The sequence below is a fragment of the Thermoascus crustaceus genome (assembly GCF_041956765.1).
Source record: "Thermoascus crustaceus strain CBS 181.67 unplaced genomic scaffold VTN00scaffold_4, whole genome shotgun sequence".
Taxonomy (NCBI): domain Eukaryota; kingdom Fungi; phylum Ascomycota; class Eurotiomycetes; order Eurotiales; family Thermoascaceae; genus Thermoascus; species Thermoascus crustaceus.
The window spans coordinates 1483073-1496337 of record NW_027192530.1 but is presented as its reverse complement, the minus strand read 5'-3'; the positions used below and the strand labels follow the sequence as shown (position 1 = coordinate 1496337).

General features: G+C 52.3%; 5 protein-coding genes across 5 annotated transcripts; 3 read left to right on the top strand and 2 right to left on the bottom strand.

The window, feature by feature from the left end:
* Positions 1–87: 87 nt before the first annotated feature.
* VTN00DRAFT_7130 (uncharacterized protein) lies at positions 88–807 on the bottom strand (the record flags this gene model as incomplete). Its single annotated transcript, XM_069433844.1, has 1 exon — positions 88–807. The coding sequence occupies one exon, from the start codon at positions 805–807 to the stop codon at positions 88–90; it is 720 nt and encodes a 239-aa protein (XP_069287184.1).
* Positions 808–1519: 712 nt separating this feature from the next.
* VTN00DRAFT_7129 (uncharacterized protein) lies at positions 1520–5557 on the top strand (the record flags this gene model as incomplete). The annotated part of the gene is made up of 8 exons (XM_069433842.1): positions 1520–1549; positions 1610–1659; positions 1718–2037; positions 2099–2434; positions 2484–3450; positions 3505–4100; positions 4156–5246; positions 5303–5557. 8 exons carry the CDS (start codon positions 1520–1522, stop codon positions 5555–5557), a joined length of 3645 nt encoding a protein of 1214 aa, XP_069287183.1.
* Positions 5558–6053: 496 nt separating this feature from the next.
* On the bottom strand, positions 6054–6810 carry VTN00DRAFT_7128 (uncharacterized protein; the record flags this gene model as incomplete). Its single annotated transcript, XM_069433841.1, has 2 exons — positions 6054–6534; positions 6665–6810. The coding sequence occupies 2 exons, from the start codon at positions 6808–6810 to the stop codon at positions 6054–6056; spliced, it is 627 nt and encodes a 208-aa protein (XP_069287182.1).
* A 526-nt stretch (positions 6811–7336) lies between these two features.
* VTN00DRAFT_7127 (uncharacterized protein) lies at positions 7337–8582 on the top strand (the record flags this gene model as incomplete). The annotated part of the gene is made up of 2 exons (XM_069433840.1): positions 7337–7600; positions 7707–8582. 2 exons carry the CDS (start codon positions 7337–7339, stop codon positions 8580–8582), a joined length of 1140 nt encoding a protein of 379 aa, XP_069287181.1.
* Positions 8583–9545: 963 nt separating this feature from the next.
* VTN00DRAFT_7126 (uncharacterized protein) lies at positions 9546–12127 on the top strand (the record flags this gene model as incomplete). The annotated part of the gene is made up of 7 exons (XM_069433839.1): positions 9546–9622; positions 9679–9699; positions 9760–9891; positions 9951–10588; positions 10640–11208; positions 11270–11631; positions 11689–12127. 7 exons carry the CDS (start codon positions 9546–9548, stop codon positions 12125–12127), a joined length of 2238 nt encoding a protein of 745 aa, XP_069287180.1.
* Between the last annotated feature and the right edge of the window lie 1138 nt (positions 12128–13265).

Genomic DNA, 13265 nt, shown 5'->3' with positions numbered 1-13265 from the left:
CTCTTGACGATCTTGACAGGTATGTAGCTGGTGAGGGCAGATAGGCTCGTCATTTTGTCTTCAATGTTATGCAGTATGTTTAAACAATCAGTCCACTTCCATTTTGTCGTCTGTTGACGCGTCGGCCAGAGGCTCTGTGCCACTTGCGTCTCGGGATAATGGCGTCGAGCTGGAGCTCCAAACAGGCCGAATACCATTCCTTGCTGGTGAGACAGAAGGGCCGCAAAAAATCTTCATGTCTTCTTTGGATCTCTTACTGCGTCTCCGCATCTTCTTTGGGCTGAAACCCATCGCTTCGGCTCGCATATCGACCACTCTGAAAGGCGTCCCTGGCGATGATGTGCGATAGTGTTGGTAGGTCCCCGCAGTGCTAGTTGGCTTTCTTTTCCTGCCACGCTTTTGACTGGGACGTGGACGAGCATCATTACTGTCTGAGTTGCAATCAAGGTCCCGCATGGAGTCGACAAGATCATTCTGCCATAGGTCCGTAATTCGCGGTCTTCGGGTCGTGGACCTAGGAGACTCGGTTGTCGAGGCTTCTTCCGGTTCCTCGATAGCATACGGTCTGACTACCTCGACGTCTGCATCGTAGCCAGGATCTTGCGCGGAAACATCTTCGACAACGAAGTCGTAACCACTCCCGGGGCGACTTGCTCGAGCACGGTTCTTGGTAGGACTACCTTCCCGTATAAAGGATTCAGACGAGCTGGACTCTTGCGAGGGGGTGAGGTTCGGGGGTCCTTGACCGTCGTACGAACAGTCAAGGGAACCAGGAAAGGGCCGTTCCTTGGAGGAGCCTTCCCTCATACTGCTTCGGTCTGAGGAAAGGGGGGAAGCTTTGGGAATATATGAAATCTTTGTCACGAAAATGCACATTGAATCTGGGCGCACAGATAGCGACCATGTCTCTTGACCATGTGTCTGCAGTCAATGTGATATAAACATGCAAGAACTTCAATAGACATTAAAGGACAGGAATTGCAAGAAACATCATGGATGTGTAGTGTACATCACGAGAAACAGGGATCATATCCTTTGAACATCTTCACAGGGAGGAATTTTCGCAGCTATCCAACGCCGGTGCTGCGGATCAGTGCTGAGAAGAAGACATATGACGAAAACGGAGGGTATCCTAAACTCTAAACACACGACAACTCGCACACAACCAGGGTTGCGTGCCTGACTCCAGTCTTTGGTCTCTGCTGGCTGGTTAGACGGGCTAGCAGACAAAAGATGAACGTTCGAGCCGCGCAGACCCCCTGGAGGAGGCTCAACGAGGCGGTGCGGGCGGCGCCATTGGCCGGCTCCACTCGCTTAGTGGCTCTCCGACATGGAAACACAATAAGTCCACGTACCGCTTAAGCTGGCATGTCCAGACACAGCTCGACCGCAACGCTCCTCACCTTGCTCTTCTAGACCCCCGTTTGGAGTTGATGCGGTGGAAGCATTAGCCAACTTTCTTTGATCGGCGTGCGGAGCGTGCTTCTTACGGTGCGGCTCCGGCCAACCCTCTCTCAAGATGCAGTCCTCTCCGAACATGCTCACCAAGGCACGTTCATGCTCCCCTGGATGCCGCCTGAGGTGTATACTAACGACGGTCGCATTATAGTTTGAATCCAAATCGTCCCGAGCGAAGGGAATTGCGTTTCATCCTAAACGGTATGCCTTCCTTTTATTGAGAGAGAGCCATGCTGTAAGATTGCGCTGACCCGAACAGGCCATGGATCCTCGTGTCGCTCCACTCCTCCACCATCCAGCTATGGGACTACCGCATGGGAACTTTGATTGATCGTTTCGAAGAGCACGATGGTCCTGTTAGAGGCATCGATTTCCACAAGACTCAGCCGCTGTTCGTGTCCGGAGGAGACGATTACAAGATCAAGGTCTGGAGCTATCAGACTCGGAGATGTCTCTTTACTCTCAACGGCCACTTGGACTACGTGCGAACCGTGTTCTTCCATCACGAACTGCCATGGATTCTGTCGGCTTCAGATGACCAGACTATCAGAATATGGAACTGGCAAAATAGATCACTGAGTAAGTGGCATTCCGACTGACGCTTGGGTTGAGATGGGATGGTGCTGACGAGGCATCCTAGTCTGCACGATGACCGGTCACAACCACTATGCCATGTGCGCGCAGTTCCACCCGAAGGAAGACTTGATCGTCTCCGCGTCCCTTGACCAGTCCGTTCGCGTCTGGGATATCTCCGGCCTTCGCAAAAAACACTCCGCCCCGTCCTCCATGACCTTCGAGGATCAGCTGGCGCGGGCGAATGGAAGCCAAGCAGACATGTTTGGAAACACTGATGCGGTCGTTAAGTTCGTGTTGGAGGGCCATGATCGAGGAGTTAACTGGGTCGCCTTCCACCCTACCCTGCCGTTGATTGTCTCCGCCGGTGATGACCGCCTGGTTAAGCTGTGGAGGATGAGTGGTGAGTACAATAGGTCGATCATCGTTGGATCATGTCTGACAGCTTGCAGACACGAAAGCGTGGGAGGTTGATACATGTCGCGGTCATTTCCAGAACGCATCCGCCTGTCTGTTCCACCCTCATCAGGATCTCATACTCTCTGTCGGAGAGGACAAGACGATCCGAGTGTGGGACTTGAACAAGCGGACCTCAGTTCAATCGTTCAAGCGTGACTTAGATCGATTCTGGGTCATCGCAGCTCATCCGGAGATCAACCTCTTTGCTGCTGGTCACGATACTGGTGTGATGGTCTTCAAGCTGGAGAGAGAAAGACCGGCCTCCGCGGTGTACCAAAACCAGCTGTTCTACATTACGAAGGAGAAGCATGTCAAGTCGTACGACTTTGCAAAGAATGTCGAGTCTCCGCCTATGCTTTCGTTGAAGAAACTGGGTGCCCCATGGGTCCCCCCACGGACGCTATCCTACAACCCCGCAGAGCGGGCAATCCTCGTCACATCCCCGGCCGATAGCGGAACGTATGAACTTATTCATCTGCCGAGGGATGCTACTGGCGCGGTGGAACCGACAGATATGAAGCGTGGCCAGGGAACTTCCGCCGTGTTCGTCGCTCGCAACAGATTCGCCGTCTTCAACTACCCGAGCCAGACAGTTGATATCAAGGACTTGAGCAACGCTACGACCAAGTCAATTAAACCGCCGGCGGGAACAACCGACATCTACTTTGGCGGTACAGGCTGCTTGCTCTTCATCACTCCCACAACTGTCGTCCTCTTCGACATCCAGCAGAAGAAGCAGTTGGCTGAGCTTGCAGTGAGCGGTGTGAAATATGTCGTTTGGTCGAATGACGGCCTCTATGCAGCTCTGCTGAGCAAGCACAATGTGACTATTGTCACCAAGACGCTTGAGCAAGTCAGCACTCTTCATGAGACCATTCGTATCAAGAGCGCTACTTGGGATGACGCTGGCGTGCTCCTCTACTCCACTCTGAACCATGTTAAGTATTCTCTTCTCAACGGGTACGTGTCAAGACTGTTGTCCGTGTGTGAGAGTCGAGGCTAACAACACTGCAGAGACAACGGTATCGTTCGTACTCTTGATCAAACTGTTTACCTCGTCCGGGTTAAGGGCAGAAACGTGTACTGCCTGGACCGGAATGCTAAGCCCAGAATTCTCGAGATTGACCCCACAGAATACCGATTCAAGCTTGCCCTGATCAAGAGGAATTACGATGAAATGCTTCACATTATCAAGACCTCGAGTTTGGTTGGCCAGAGCATTATCGCGTACCTGCAGAAGAAAGGCTATCCGGAGATTGCCCTGCAGTTCGTGCAAGACCCTCAAACTCGGTTCGAGCTTGCCATCGAGTGCGGTAATCTTGATGTTGCCATTGAGATGGCCAAGGAACTGGACCGCCCCAAGCTGTGGAACAGACTTGGAATCGAAGCGTTGGCTCATGGTAACCACCAGGTTGTGGAGATGACCTACCAAAAGCAGCGGCACTTTGACAAGCTGTCTTTCTTGTATCTGTCCACCGGTGATCAAGAGAAGCTTTCCAGAATGGCGAAGATTGCTGAACACAGAGGGGACTTCACCTCGCGTTTCCAGAATGCTATCTATCGCGGTGACATTGAGGACAGGATCCAGATGTTCAAGGAGGTCGATCTATGTATGTGGAATCCCTCATCCTTGCCTTTGTGACTTACACGTGCTAACTAGCTTAGATCCTCTGGCCTACTTAACTGCCAAGTCGCATGGTCTGACCGAGGAGGCGCAATCCATCCTGGAGAGTTGCGGTCTCACTGAAGATCAGGTCACACTACCGGCCGTCGGTGAACCTCTGCACACTCCACGACCCATCGTTCCCACCTTCAAGTCCAACTGGCCAGTCAAGGCAGCTGGCCATTCATCCTTTGAGAAGGCCTTGTTGGGAGAGGTAGGTGTCGTGGACGAGGAGGCCGCAGCCAATGGTTACGATCTCGAGGAAGAGGAAGAAGAAGCTGGAGGCATTACCCATGAAGGACTCGAGGAAGAGGAGGAAGATGTTGCCGGATGGGATATGGGTGACGAAATCAATGTCGAGGATGACAACGACTTCGTCAACGTTGACAGTGCCGAAGCCGGAGCTGGTAGCTCTGAGGCTGATCTTTGGTCTCGCAACTCGCCTCTGGCAGCAGATCATGTTGCAGCTGGATCGTTCGACACTGCCATGCAGCTCCTCAACCGCCAGGTTGGTGCAGTCAACTTCGCTCCTCTGAAGGAGCGGTTCCTCGAGATCTACAAGGCATCGAAGACCTACCTCCCAGCGACCGCAGGACTCCCACCATTGGTCAACTACGTTCGCAGAACAGTCGACGAAACAGACTCCCGCAAGGTCCTTCCTATTGTTCCTCGAGACTTGGAGACCATTGCCAATGTCGATCTGCAGGAGGGATATGCAGCCATGAGAGCGAACAGGCTCGAGGATGGCGTGAGGATCTTCAAGCGCATTCTGCACACCATGCTCGTCAACACTGTGTCCTCTGAGAGTGAGGTTGAGCAGGCGAAGAAGATTATTGCAACTGCAAGAGAATACATCCTTGCGATGTCCATTGAGCTCCACCGGCGTTCTCTCGGTACGGATACTCCCGAGAACCTGAAGAGGAGCCTGGAACTCTCCGCGTACTTCACAATTCCCAAGCTCGAAGTTGCCCATCGACAACTTGCTCTGATGGCTGCGATGAAGCTGGCCTTCGCACACAGGAACTATTCTTCTGCACTCAGCTTCGCCAATCGAATGCTGGCAAACGGCGGGTCGGCCAAGCTGCTCGACCAGGTAAGCATTCCGTTCTGACGATACTCTCCCACATTGCAACGCTGACAACCATACAGGCGAAGAAGATCAAGGCTCAGTGTGAGCGCAACCCGCAAGACAATATCGATATTGAATTCGACCAGTTCGCCGAGTTCGACATCTGCGCCGCTTCGTATACTCCCATCTACAGCGGCTCACCCAGCGTCTCCGACCCGTACACCGGAGCCAAGTATCACGAACAGTACAAGGGCTCTGTGTGCAGAATATCCGACGTGACGGAGATCGGTGCGCCAGCGAGTGGCCTACGGCTTTTCGTCTCCGGTCAGCATTAAAGAATGACGAGGTATGGACGGGTTTTTTCTGTATCTGTTTTTTTTGCTTCCCGAGATGGAAAAGGGTTTCGTATCTCACGTTGAGTTGTTCTCCATGTCCCTGTATGTGAAGATGCCGGGATGGCGCCATGGCTGGGGCTAGCTTGTACCTTGAAACCTGGCTCTTCATTAAACCACCTTCGAATAATAATAGTCACTTCAACTCCTCCAGCCTTTGGTGTCTAAGTACCGGTTTTTGTAAAATCTAGAACAGGAATCATGATCTATTATAGCTATTTTACAATGCAATGAGACCAGTTTTACTGGTGTCTGGATCTATGAGTAGAGATGTTCCCGCAATCGCTATGTAGTAGTCAAAGCCCAAAAAAATGCAAGATCATAATCCGTGAAAGACATGTATGCGTACACAAGATCATCAGCCGAGCCGCCCCCGATATTGTACAGTACAAGGCTCCTCTCCCTTTAGTCTCGACGCCAAATATATCGAATCGATCGATCAATCGCACCTCCCATCCTTCCACCCCGTCCTCCACCTCTCCTCCCAAAACCGACAATCAAACTCCTTCTTTCCCAACTTCCGATTCACCGCATTATGGGCCTCGCACATCCACGTCCCAAACTCCGACCGCCCCGACAGGCGCGGCTCATTCCGCCCCCCGGGCTCCGCCATCCAGGTCCGGAAGTCATCCGCACACACCCAGCACGGGTACAGGCGCGCAAAGAGCGTCAGGAAGTTGCGCATGTCGCTCTGCTGCTGGGCTGTCGCGGTCGTCGGGTACGCGGCCGTCAGGGAGTGCAGGAAGGTCCAGGTCGAGCGGCCCAGGGCCTCGACGTCCGGGGGGCAGTCGGCGGGGATGGGGAGGGTCGAAGTCGAGGGGCGAGCGGTGCTGGTCGATGATGCGGCGCCGGCGGCCACCGCCGCCGAGGCTTCTTTGGTTAGGGCTTTCCAGGATGCGACGGAGGTGCAGAGGCGGCATCTGTTTTTGTGGATGATGGTCCGGTGAGCATGTGCTTCGTGTATATGATATTATATATATATGTATATAGATATATAGATACCTAAGGTACCTAGATGGGAGAGAATTGGGTGGATATCAGGTAACATACGGCTTCCCCTCCTTGTCGAGCACGACTCCCTTGGGCAGCTTCTGGCTCGTGTCCTCCTCTTTCTTCTCCGTCGATGGGCCCGGAGCTGGTTTGCCCTTCTTCGCGGCGAGCTGGGTGTCCACCTGCTCTGGGAGAATCTCTGCCATGGTGTATCGCTTGCTTCCCAATGCTTCCGCCCGCAGGTAGTTAAGTAGTCTGTTATATCTGGAGGGAGATCTCAGACGTCAGACACAAAAAGCAAGCTGGAAGTGACGTCGCAGAGTCAAGGATAGGACAAATTTTCCAAATTGGAGAAAAAAACGGCTGACAAATTGAAGCTATTATTAACTACTAACTTAATATACAGCAAGGTCGCAGTCATGGAAAATGCGGCGCTTCGAGTCGCCGAGCCCGAAAGGCCGGGGGCGGCGTGCCGCTTTCTGCATGGCGTCAGCTGAGAGCCTGAGCGGCGTTCCTCGCCTCGTGTCTCCGCTTCTGTTTTGCGCGCGCGGAGAAAAAGAACGCCAGCTATCGCGGCGTTGGGCGATCGTAGCGTGATTCTCATCGTGTTTCTTTTGTTATTGACGCGCGCGCTTCGTCCTCAATTGCCCACGATAGTATCAACTGCTGTGCGCCTCACTAGCAGGTTACTCCGTACTTCCCCCTTCCGACGCTGCGACGAACGACGCGGAGATGCCGCCTCGAAGGTATGCAGTGTCCGACTCCGACGAGGAGTCGGCGTCGGAGTCCGCCACGCCAGGTGTTCCATCGGATGAAAAGCTAGAGAAAGGTCTACGGGATACGGTTGCGAAGATTTACAAGGCGGGTAATATGGAGGAATTAACGGTCAAGAGGGTGCGATTGGCGACTGAGAAGGCCTTGGGCCTGGAGGAAGGGTTCTTCAAGGCAGATGCGCAATGGAAGGAGAAGAGTGACCGGATCATCAAGGAAGAAGTGGTACGTGGTTTTTTCTATTCTATTTTCCGTAGCAATTGCACACAATGCGAATTGGTGCAGCTACAAAGAAGTTAGAGCCCTAACGTGCTGTTTTTGTACTTTGCAGGCAGCGCAGGAAGAAGCGCAAAATGAGTCGGCAGAAAAGGCAGAAGAAGAGGAAGAGGAAGAAGAGGCTGCCCCTTCACCTCCGCCTAAGAAGGCTCGCGAACCTCCAAAGAAGACTAAACCTGCAAAACGAGCGACTGCAGAGGAACCCCCGAAGCCAAGAAAACGCCGGAAGACCAGCACTCCCATAGAGTCCGAAGAGGAGCCATCTTCCATGGACAAGGTTGAGAGCGAGGAAGAAGAGGAAGAGGAGGAAGAGAACGCTGCCAAGGCAACGGAGAAAACAAAGCCGCAGCCGGAAAAGTCGAAGGAGGTGGTATCAGATGAATCAGACGTCGAGGAGGAGCTGCAGGTCGAAAAGCCATCCGCGAAGGAGACGGAGGAGAAGGTAGCGTCCGATAGTGAACTGTCCGAAGTACTCGACGAAGAACTGAAGCCCAAACGTAAACGAAAAACGAGTGCAGAAGCACCTGCGAAGAAAGGGAGAAAGCGAGCTCCAACCAAAGGCAAAGATGCGGACCTGGATCCTGACCAGGCGGAGATAAAACGTCTTCAGGGTTGGCTCGTCAAATGTGGAATCCGCAAGATGTGGTCCCGGGAGCTGGCTCCGTACGACACGCCCAAGGCCAAAATCAAACACCTAAAGCAGATGTTGAAGGACGTGGGTATGGAAGGGCGATATTCGCTGGAGAAGGCCAAGCGGATACGTGAGGAGCGGGAGCTTAGAGCTGATCTTGAGCTGGTGCAGGAGGGAGCCAAGCGATGGGGCACCGGGAGTGCGGAAGAGAGCGACGAGGGTCCAAAGCCTCGGAGAAGACTTGCACGAGGGTTGAAGAATCTCGCCTTCTTAGAGGACGAAGGTGAGGAGACAGACTAGTAGGGTGAACTCGCAGGCGAACGTCACCGACTTCCTCCCCTTCTATCCGGCTTTTTATATGGACGAGTACACTGTCCTAGAGCGATAGAATACCAGATTATGCCCATCGTGATGATTTTGCGTGTCGTATTCTTAGTCATAGTCATAATCATAATCATAAGAACTTTGTTAGAGCTGTATTTTTCCCGTCATTTATTTGTATTGCTTCCCTCCACTCATGCGCTGGGCCACCAGGCTGAAGACGGCAACGGAGGATATGAATAGCACGAGATTGTAGAACTTCCTTGATATCAGCAGATAGAACCATTAAGCGTCTCGACTCCGGGAGCTCTTACGGCGTTTCTCGAGTATTCATTCTCCTCGGCTTCAGTACGAGCCTCGACGAACAGGCGCCGCAAGTTGGGAAGATTAGCCTGGAGCGGTCAGACGCTGCCTTTTCGCACTACTTGGTGTCACTCACCATGTTGCAAAGATCCCTCTGCCCCCAACTTTATGCTAGCACATGTGTGGATCTTAGAGGGCGGAGAGCAATGGCGTCCGCGTCTATCGAGAGACGTTCAAAAGACGTCGGGGGGATATGGGCATTATGGAGCCCGTCACTCGGCCCGCCTGTTAAGCTCGGGAGGCCAGCACGGCGTTTGTGGATCGGCCAGCATCCATCTCGAAGTATCAAAGGCCACCCGACCTTCCTCAACACATCGCACGACACCAGGCAACGTTCCTCGCTTGGCGTCATCCTCTGCTGCTCTGGCTGCCGCGCGGTCGGGCGAGCATGATCTAAACATAATCCACCTGCACGTTCGTTTGAGCCGCACCACGTTCCCCTGAAGCTTCGCCGCAGAAGACTCCGAAACTCGACACCCCGCGGTCCTCGCAGCAGACCGTTCCACACACCTTTTCGACACACGCATTACAGCTGCGGAGGCGCGACTTGGTCGTCGCTGACGCCCGGTTACCACAGACATGGCGATCAACAGATTACGGGGCGCCTTCACGGTGCCCAGGAAGGGAGAGACTTTCGAACTGAGAGCTGGCCTAGTGTACGGAAACTTGACACCTGGAGCGCTGTGCAGGACAATGCTGACTGGTACTACAGATCTCAGTATGCATATGAACGGTACGCAGCACTTCCATTTGGATATGTGATCGGAGTGTGGAGATCCTTACACTATTGCAGGAAAGAGGCCATCCAAAAGACCATCATGGCCATGACTTTGGGCAAGGATGTGTCCGCTCTGTTCCCCGACGTCCTTAAGAACATCGCGACCAACGATCTCGACCAGAAGAAGCTCGTGTACCTCTATCTAATGTAAGATGTTTTAGTCCCTTACCCCGCATCTGGCGGCTCCGGAATTGACCTTCCTCCAGGAATTATGCCAAATCGCATCCCGACCTTTGCATTCTCGCCGTAAATACCTTTGTCCAAGATTCAGAAGATCCTAATCCGCTGATACGAGCGCTGGCAATACGAACGATGGGTTGCATCAGGGTAGACAAGATGGTGGATTACATGGAAGAGCCGCTAAGGAAGACGTTACGCGACGAGTCACCCTACGTCCGCAAGACTGCCGCAATTTGCGTGGCCAAGCTGTTCGACCTCAACCCGGCCATGTGCCTCGAGAACGGGTTCCTGGAGACGCTGCAGGAGATGATCGGAGACCCCAACCCCATGGTGGTCGCCAATTCGGTGACCGCGCTGGCGGAGATCAATGAAACGGCCCCGGAGACCAAGGCGCTGCAGATAAACTCGAACACACTCCGGAAGATGTTGATGGCATTGAACGAGTGTACGGAATGGGGACGAGTGACTATTCTGTCCACTCTGGCGGAATACAAGACGGCAGACGTGAAGGAATCGGAGCACATCTGCGAAAGAGTCGCTCCGCAATTTCAACACGTGAACGCCAGTGTGGTCCTCGCTGCCGTCAAAGTGGTGTTCCTGCATATGAACAACATCAATCCGGAACTGGCCAAGTCGTATCTGAAGAAGATGGCTCCTCCCCTGGGTACGTCTTGCAGTATGGAGAGGCTGTTATGACATTACTGACGCGTTCCAGTTACCCTAGTCTCCTCTGCTCCTGAAGTGCAATACGTGGCTTTGAGAAATATCGATCTGCTGTTGCAGAAGCAACCTGACATCTTGAGCAAGGAACTCCGCGTTTTCTTCTGCAAGTACAACGACCCTCCTTACGTCAAATTCCAGAAGCTCGAGATCATGGTCCGCATAGCGAACGAGAGGAATGTGGACCAGTTCCTGTCTGAACTGAAGGAGTACGCACTTGAAGTCGACATGGACTTCGTCCGGCGGGCGGTTAGAGCAATTGGCCAGGTGGCTATCAAGATCGAGAGCGCCAGCGAGAAATGCGTCAACACCCTCCTGGACCTGATCAACACCAAGGTGAACTACGTTGTGCAGGAGGCCATCGTGGTCATCAAGGACATCTTCCGGAAATATCCTGGCTACGAGGGCATTATTCCAACGCTATGCAAGTGCATTGACGAGCTGGATGACCCGAACGCCAGGGGTTCGTTGATCTGGATCGTTGGAGAGTATGCCGAGAAGATTAGCAATGCCGGTGACATCTTGGCTTCTTTCGTTGATGGCTTCAACGAAGAGTTCACACAGGTATGTCACACTTCGTATATGGTCACAATCAGTGTATGGGATATATCTAACGTCTCTGTAGACGCAATTGCAAATCTTGACCGCGGTCGTCAAGCTCTTCTTGAAGAGACCGGAGAAGGCCCAGGGCCTAGTCCAGAAGGTCCTTCAAGCTGCGACGGCTGAGAACGACAACCCCGACATTCGGGATCGTGCCTACGTCTACTGGCGTCTGCTGTCCAATACCAGCGATCCTAACGCTGCCAAGAACGTTGTGCTCTCAGAGAAGCCTCCAATCAAGACCACTATTCAATCTCTGCCTCCTGCGCTCCTTGACCAGCTGTTGGGAGAACTCTCAACTCTGGCCTCCGTATACCACAAGCCCCCAGAGCAATTCGTCGGCCAGGGTCGTTTCGGTGCCGATGCTGTTCAAAGAGCGGCCATTGAGTACGTACCCCTATCCCCGTCCTCTCAAAAGACATTGTCCGCTAACTGTCTCCGCAGGGAACAACTTCAGAACGCTCGTGAGAACCCGCTGGCGGCGGCGGCAGCTGCGGCAGCCGTAACCGGCACCGCACCACCTCCGCAGGCGCAGAACAACGTGGAGAACCTCCTGGACATCGACTTCGATGGCACGGCCCCCGCATCTGCACAGAAGGAACCGCCAAGCGGCATGTCCGGCCTGGAGGGCCTGGCTGGCACACCCGTGCGGGTCGAATCTCCCTCGACTGTTGGCGGTACTGCACCACCCGCAACGAGCAACAACCTGGACGACCTTCTCGGTATATTCGGAAACGGCGGAGACAACGCCGCCGCTGCGGCTCCTTCGATGGGTGGCGCCGGCGCAGGCACGGCTGATCTGATGAACGGGTTCGCGGGACTGGATTTGTCGGGCAACAATGACAAACCCGCGCCACCAGAGTCGGGTGGTAGTCTCTTATAAACCCCAACTAGAAAGCGTTCCCCAAGTTCCTCTATAGTGCGACGATGATTGACGAGCGAAATATAGATCCTGATGAGGGAACTGTGTGAGGAGGAATGAAGAGAGCGAGAGAGAGAAGGAATTAACCGTGGATGTGATGCGATGTGTTGTTGTAGCTCTTTGGAGCGAGGCAAATGATTCGAAACGAGATGTCATATCCATAACTTACTCACTTACTTAACTTATTTACCTTCCTATGTTCCATACCTTTTTTGTCTTACTTTACAACATGTATGTTTTATTTTATTATATTCTGTTTTAGCTTACTTGCCTGTCTTGTGTCGTCTTGTCTTACCCGATCGGGTCGGGTCGGACTCCATTGGAGCGTTGTTATGAAAACTTTCTGGAACTTGCCGCGTTTCTACTGTAACATCGATCGATTTTTGTCTTCTAGATAATGGGAAAAAGCGAAAGAATAGAAACATGCTCATGACTTAAATATATTTTTGTGGGACCGCTTCTGTATAGTAGTGCCATACTTTGCATGAAGTTGTCCTGCATATATATATATATATAAACTTGCAAAAGTCAACTCCAGGAACCGGCTGACTCCCAACGTGCATTACTGGCAAACATAAAATAGAACATGCGAGTGTTTTCAGCTCTCAATTATCACCCCTTGAAGTTGAGCGTTATGTAGAGAGAGAGTATAGTGTTGCAAAGTAGAACTTTGTCTTGTACAATCGCGATAGAAATGAATTAATGAATAACTAAAGCATTACCATAGGTCATAAATCCTAAGAAAAGCCAGTTTATATTACAAAATATAAATGCGGTGTTAATAAAGTTATACTACGTAAATTTTCCATCGTGACAATATAAAGAAAATATATGTTTTGACATCATTTTGAAACGGACTCTCTTCCCCCTTGAAACAAAAAGTCGACATACAGGTGGTTATTAGGCATGCAACCCTTTATTCCAATGGATATTAATTAAAATTGCTAGGAATGTATCCACAACTAGGCTACTAAGGCTAGGTAGGTAGTAGCTAGCCAACGCCGGAACGTTGCAATTTTCCAGGCAGGGCCTCAAAAGGGACATATATCAGACGAAGGGAAAACAAACATGAATAGGTGAATAAGTGAGGTGAAAAATG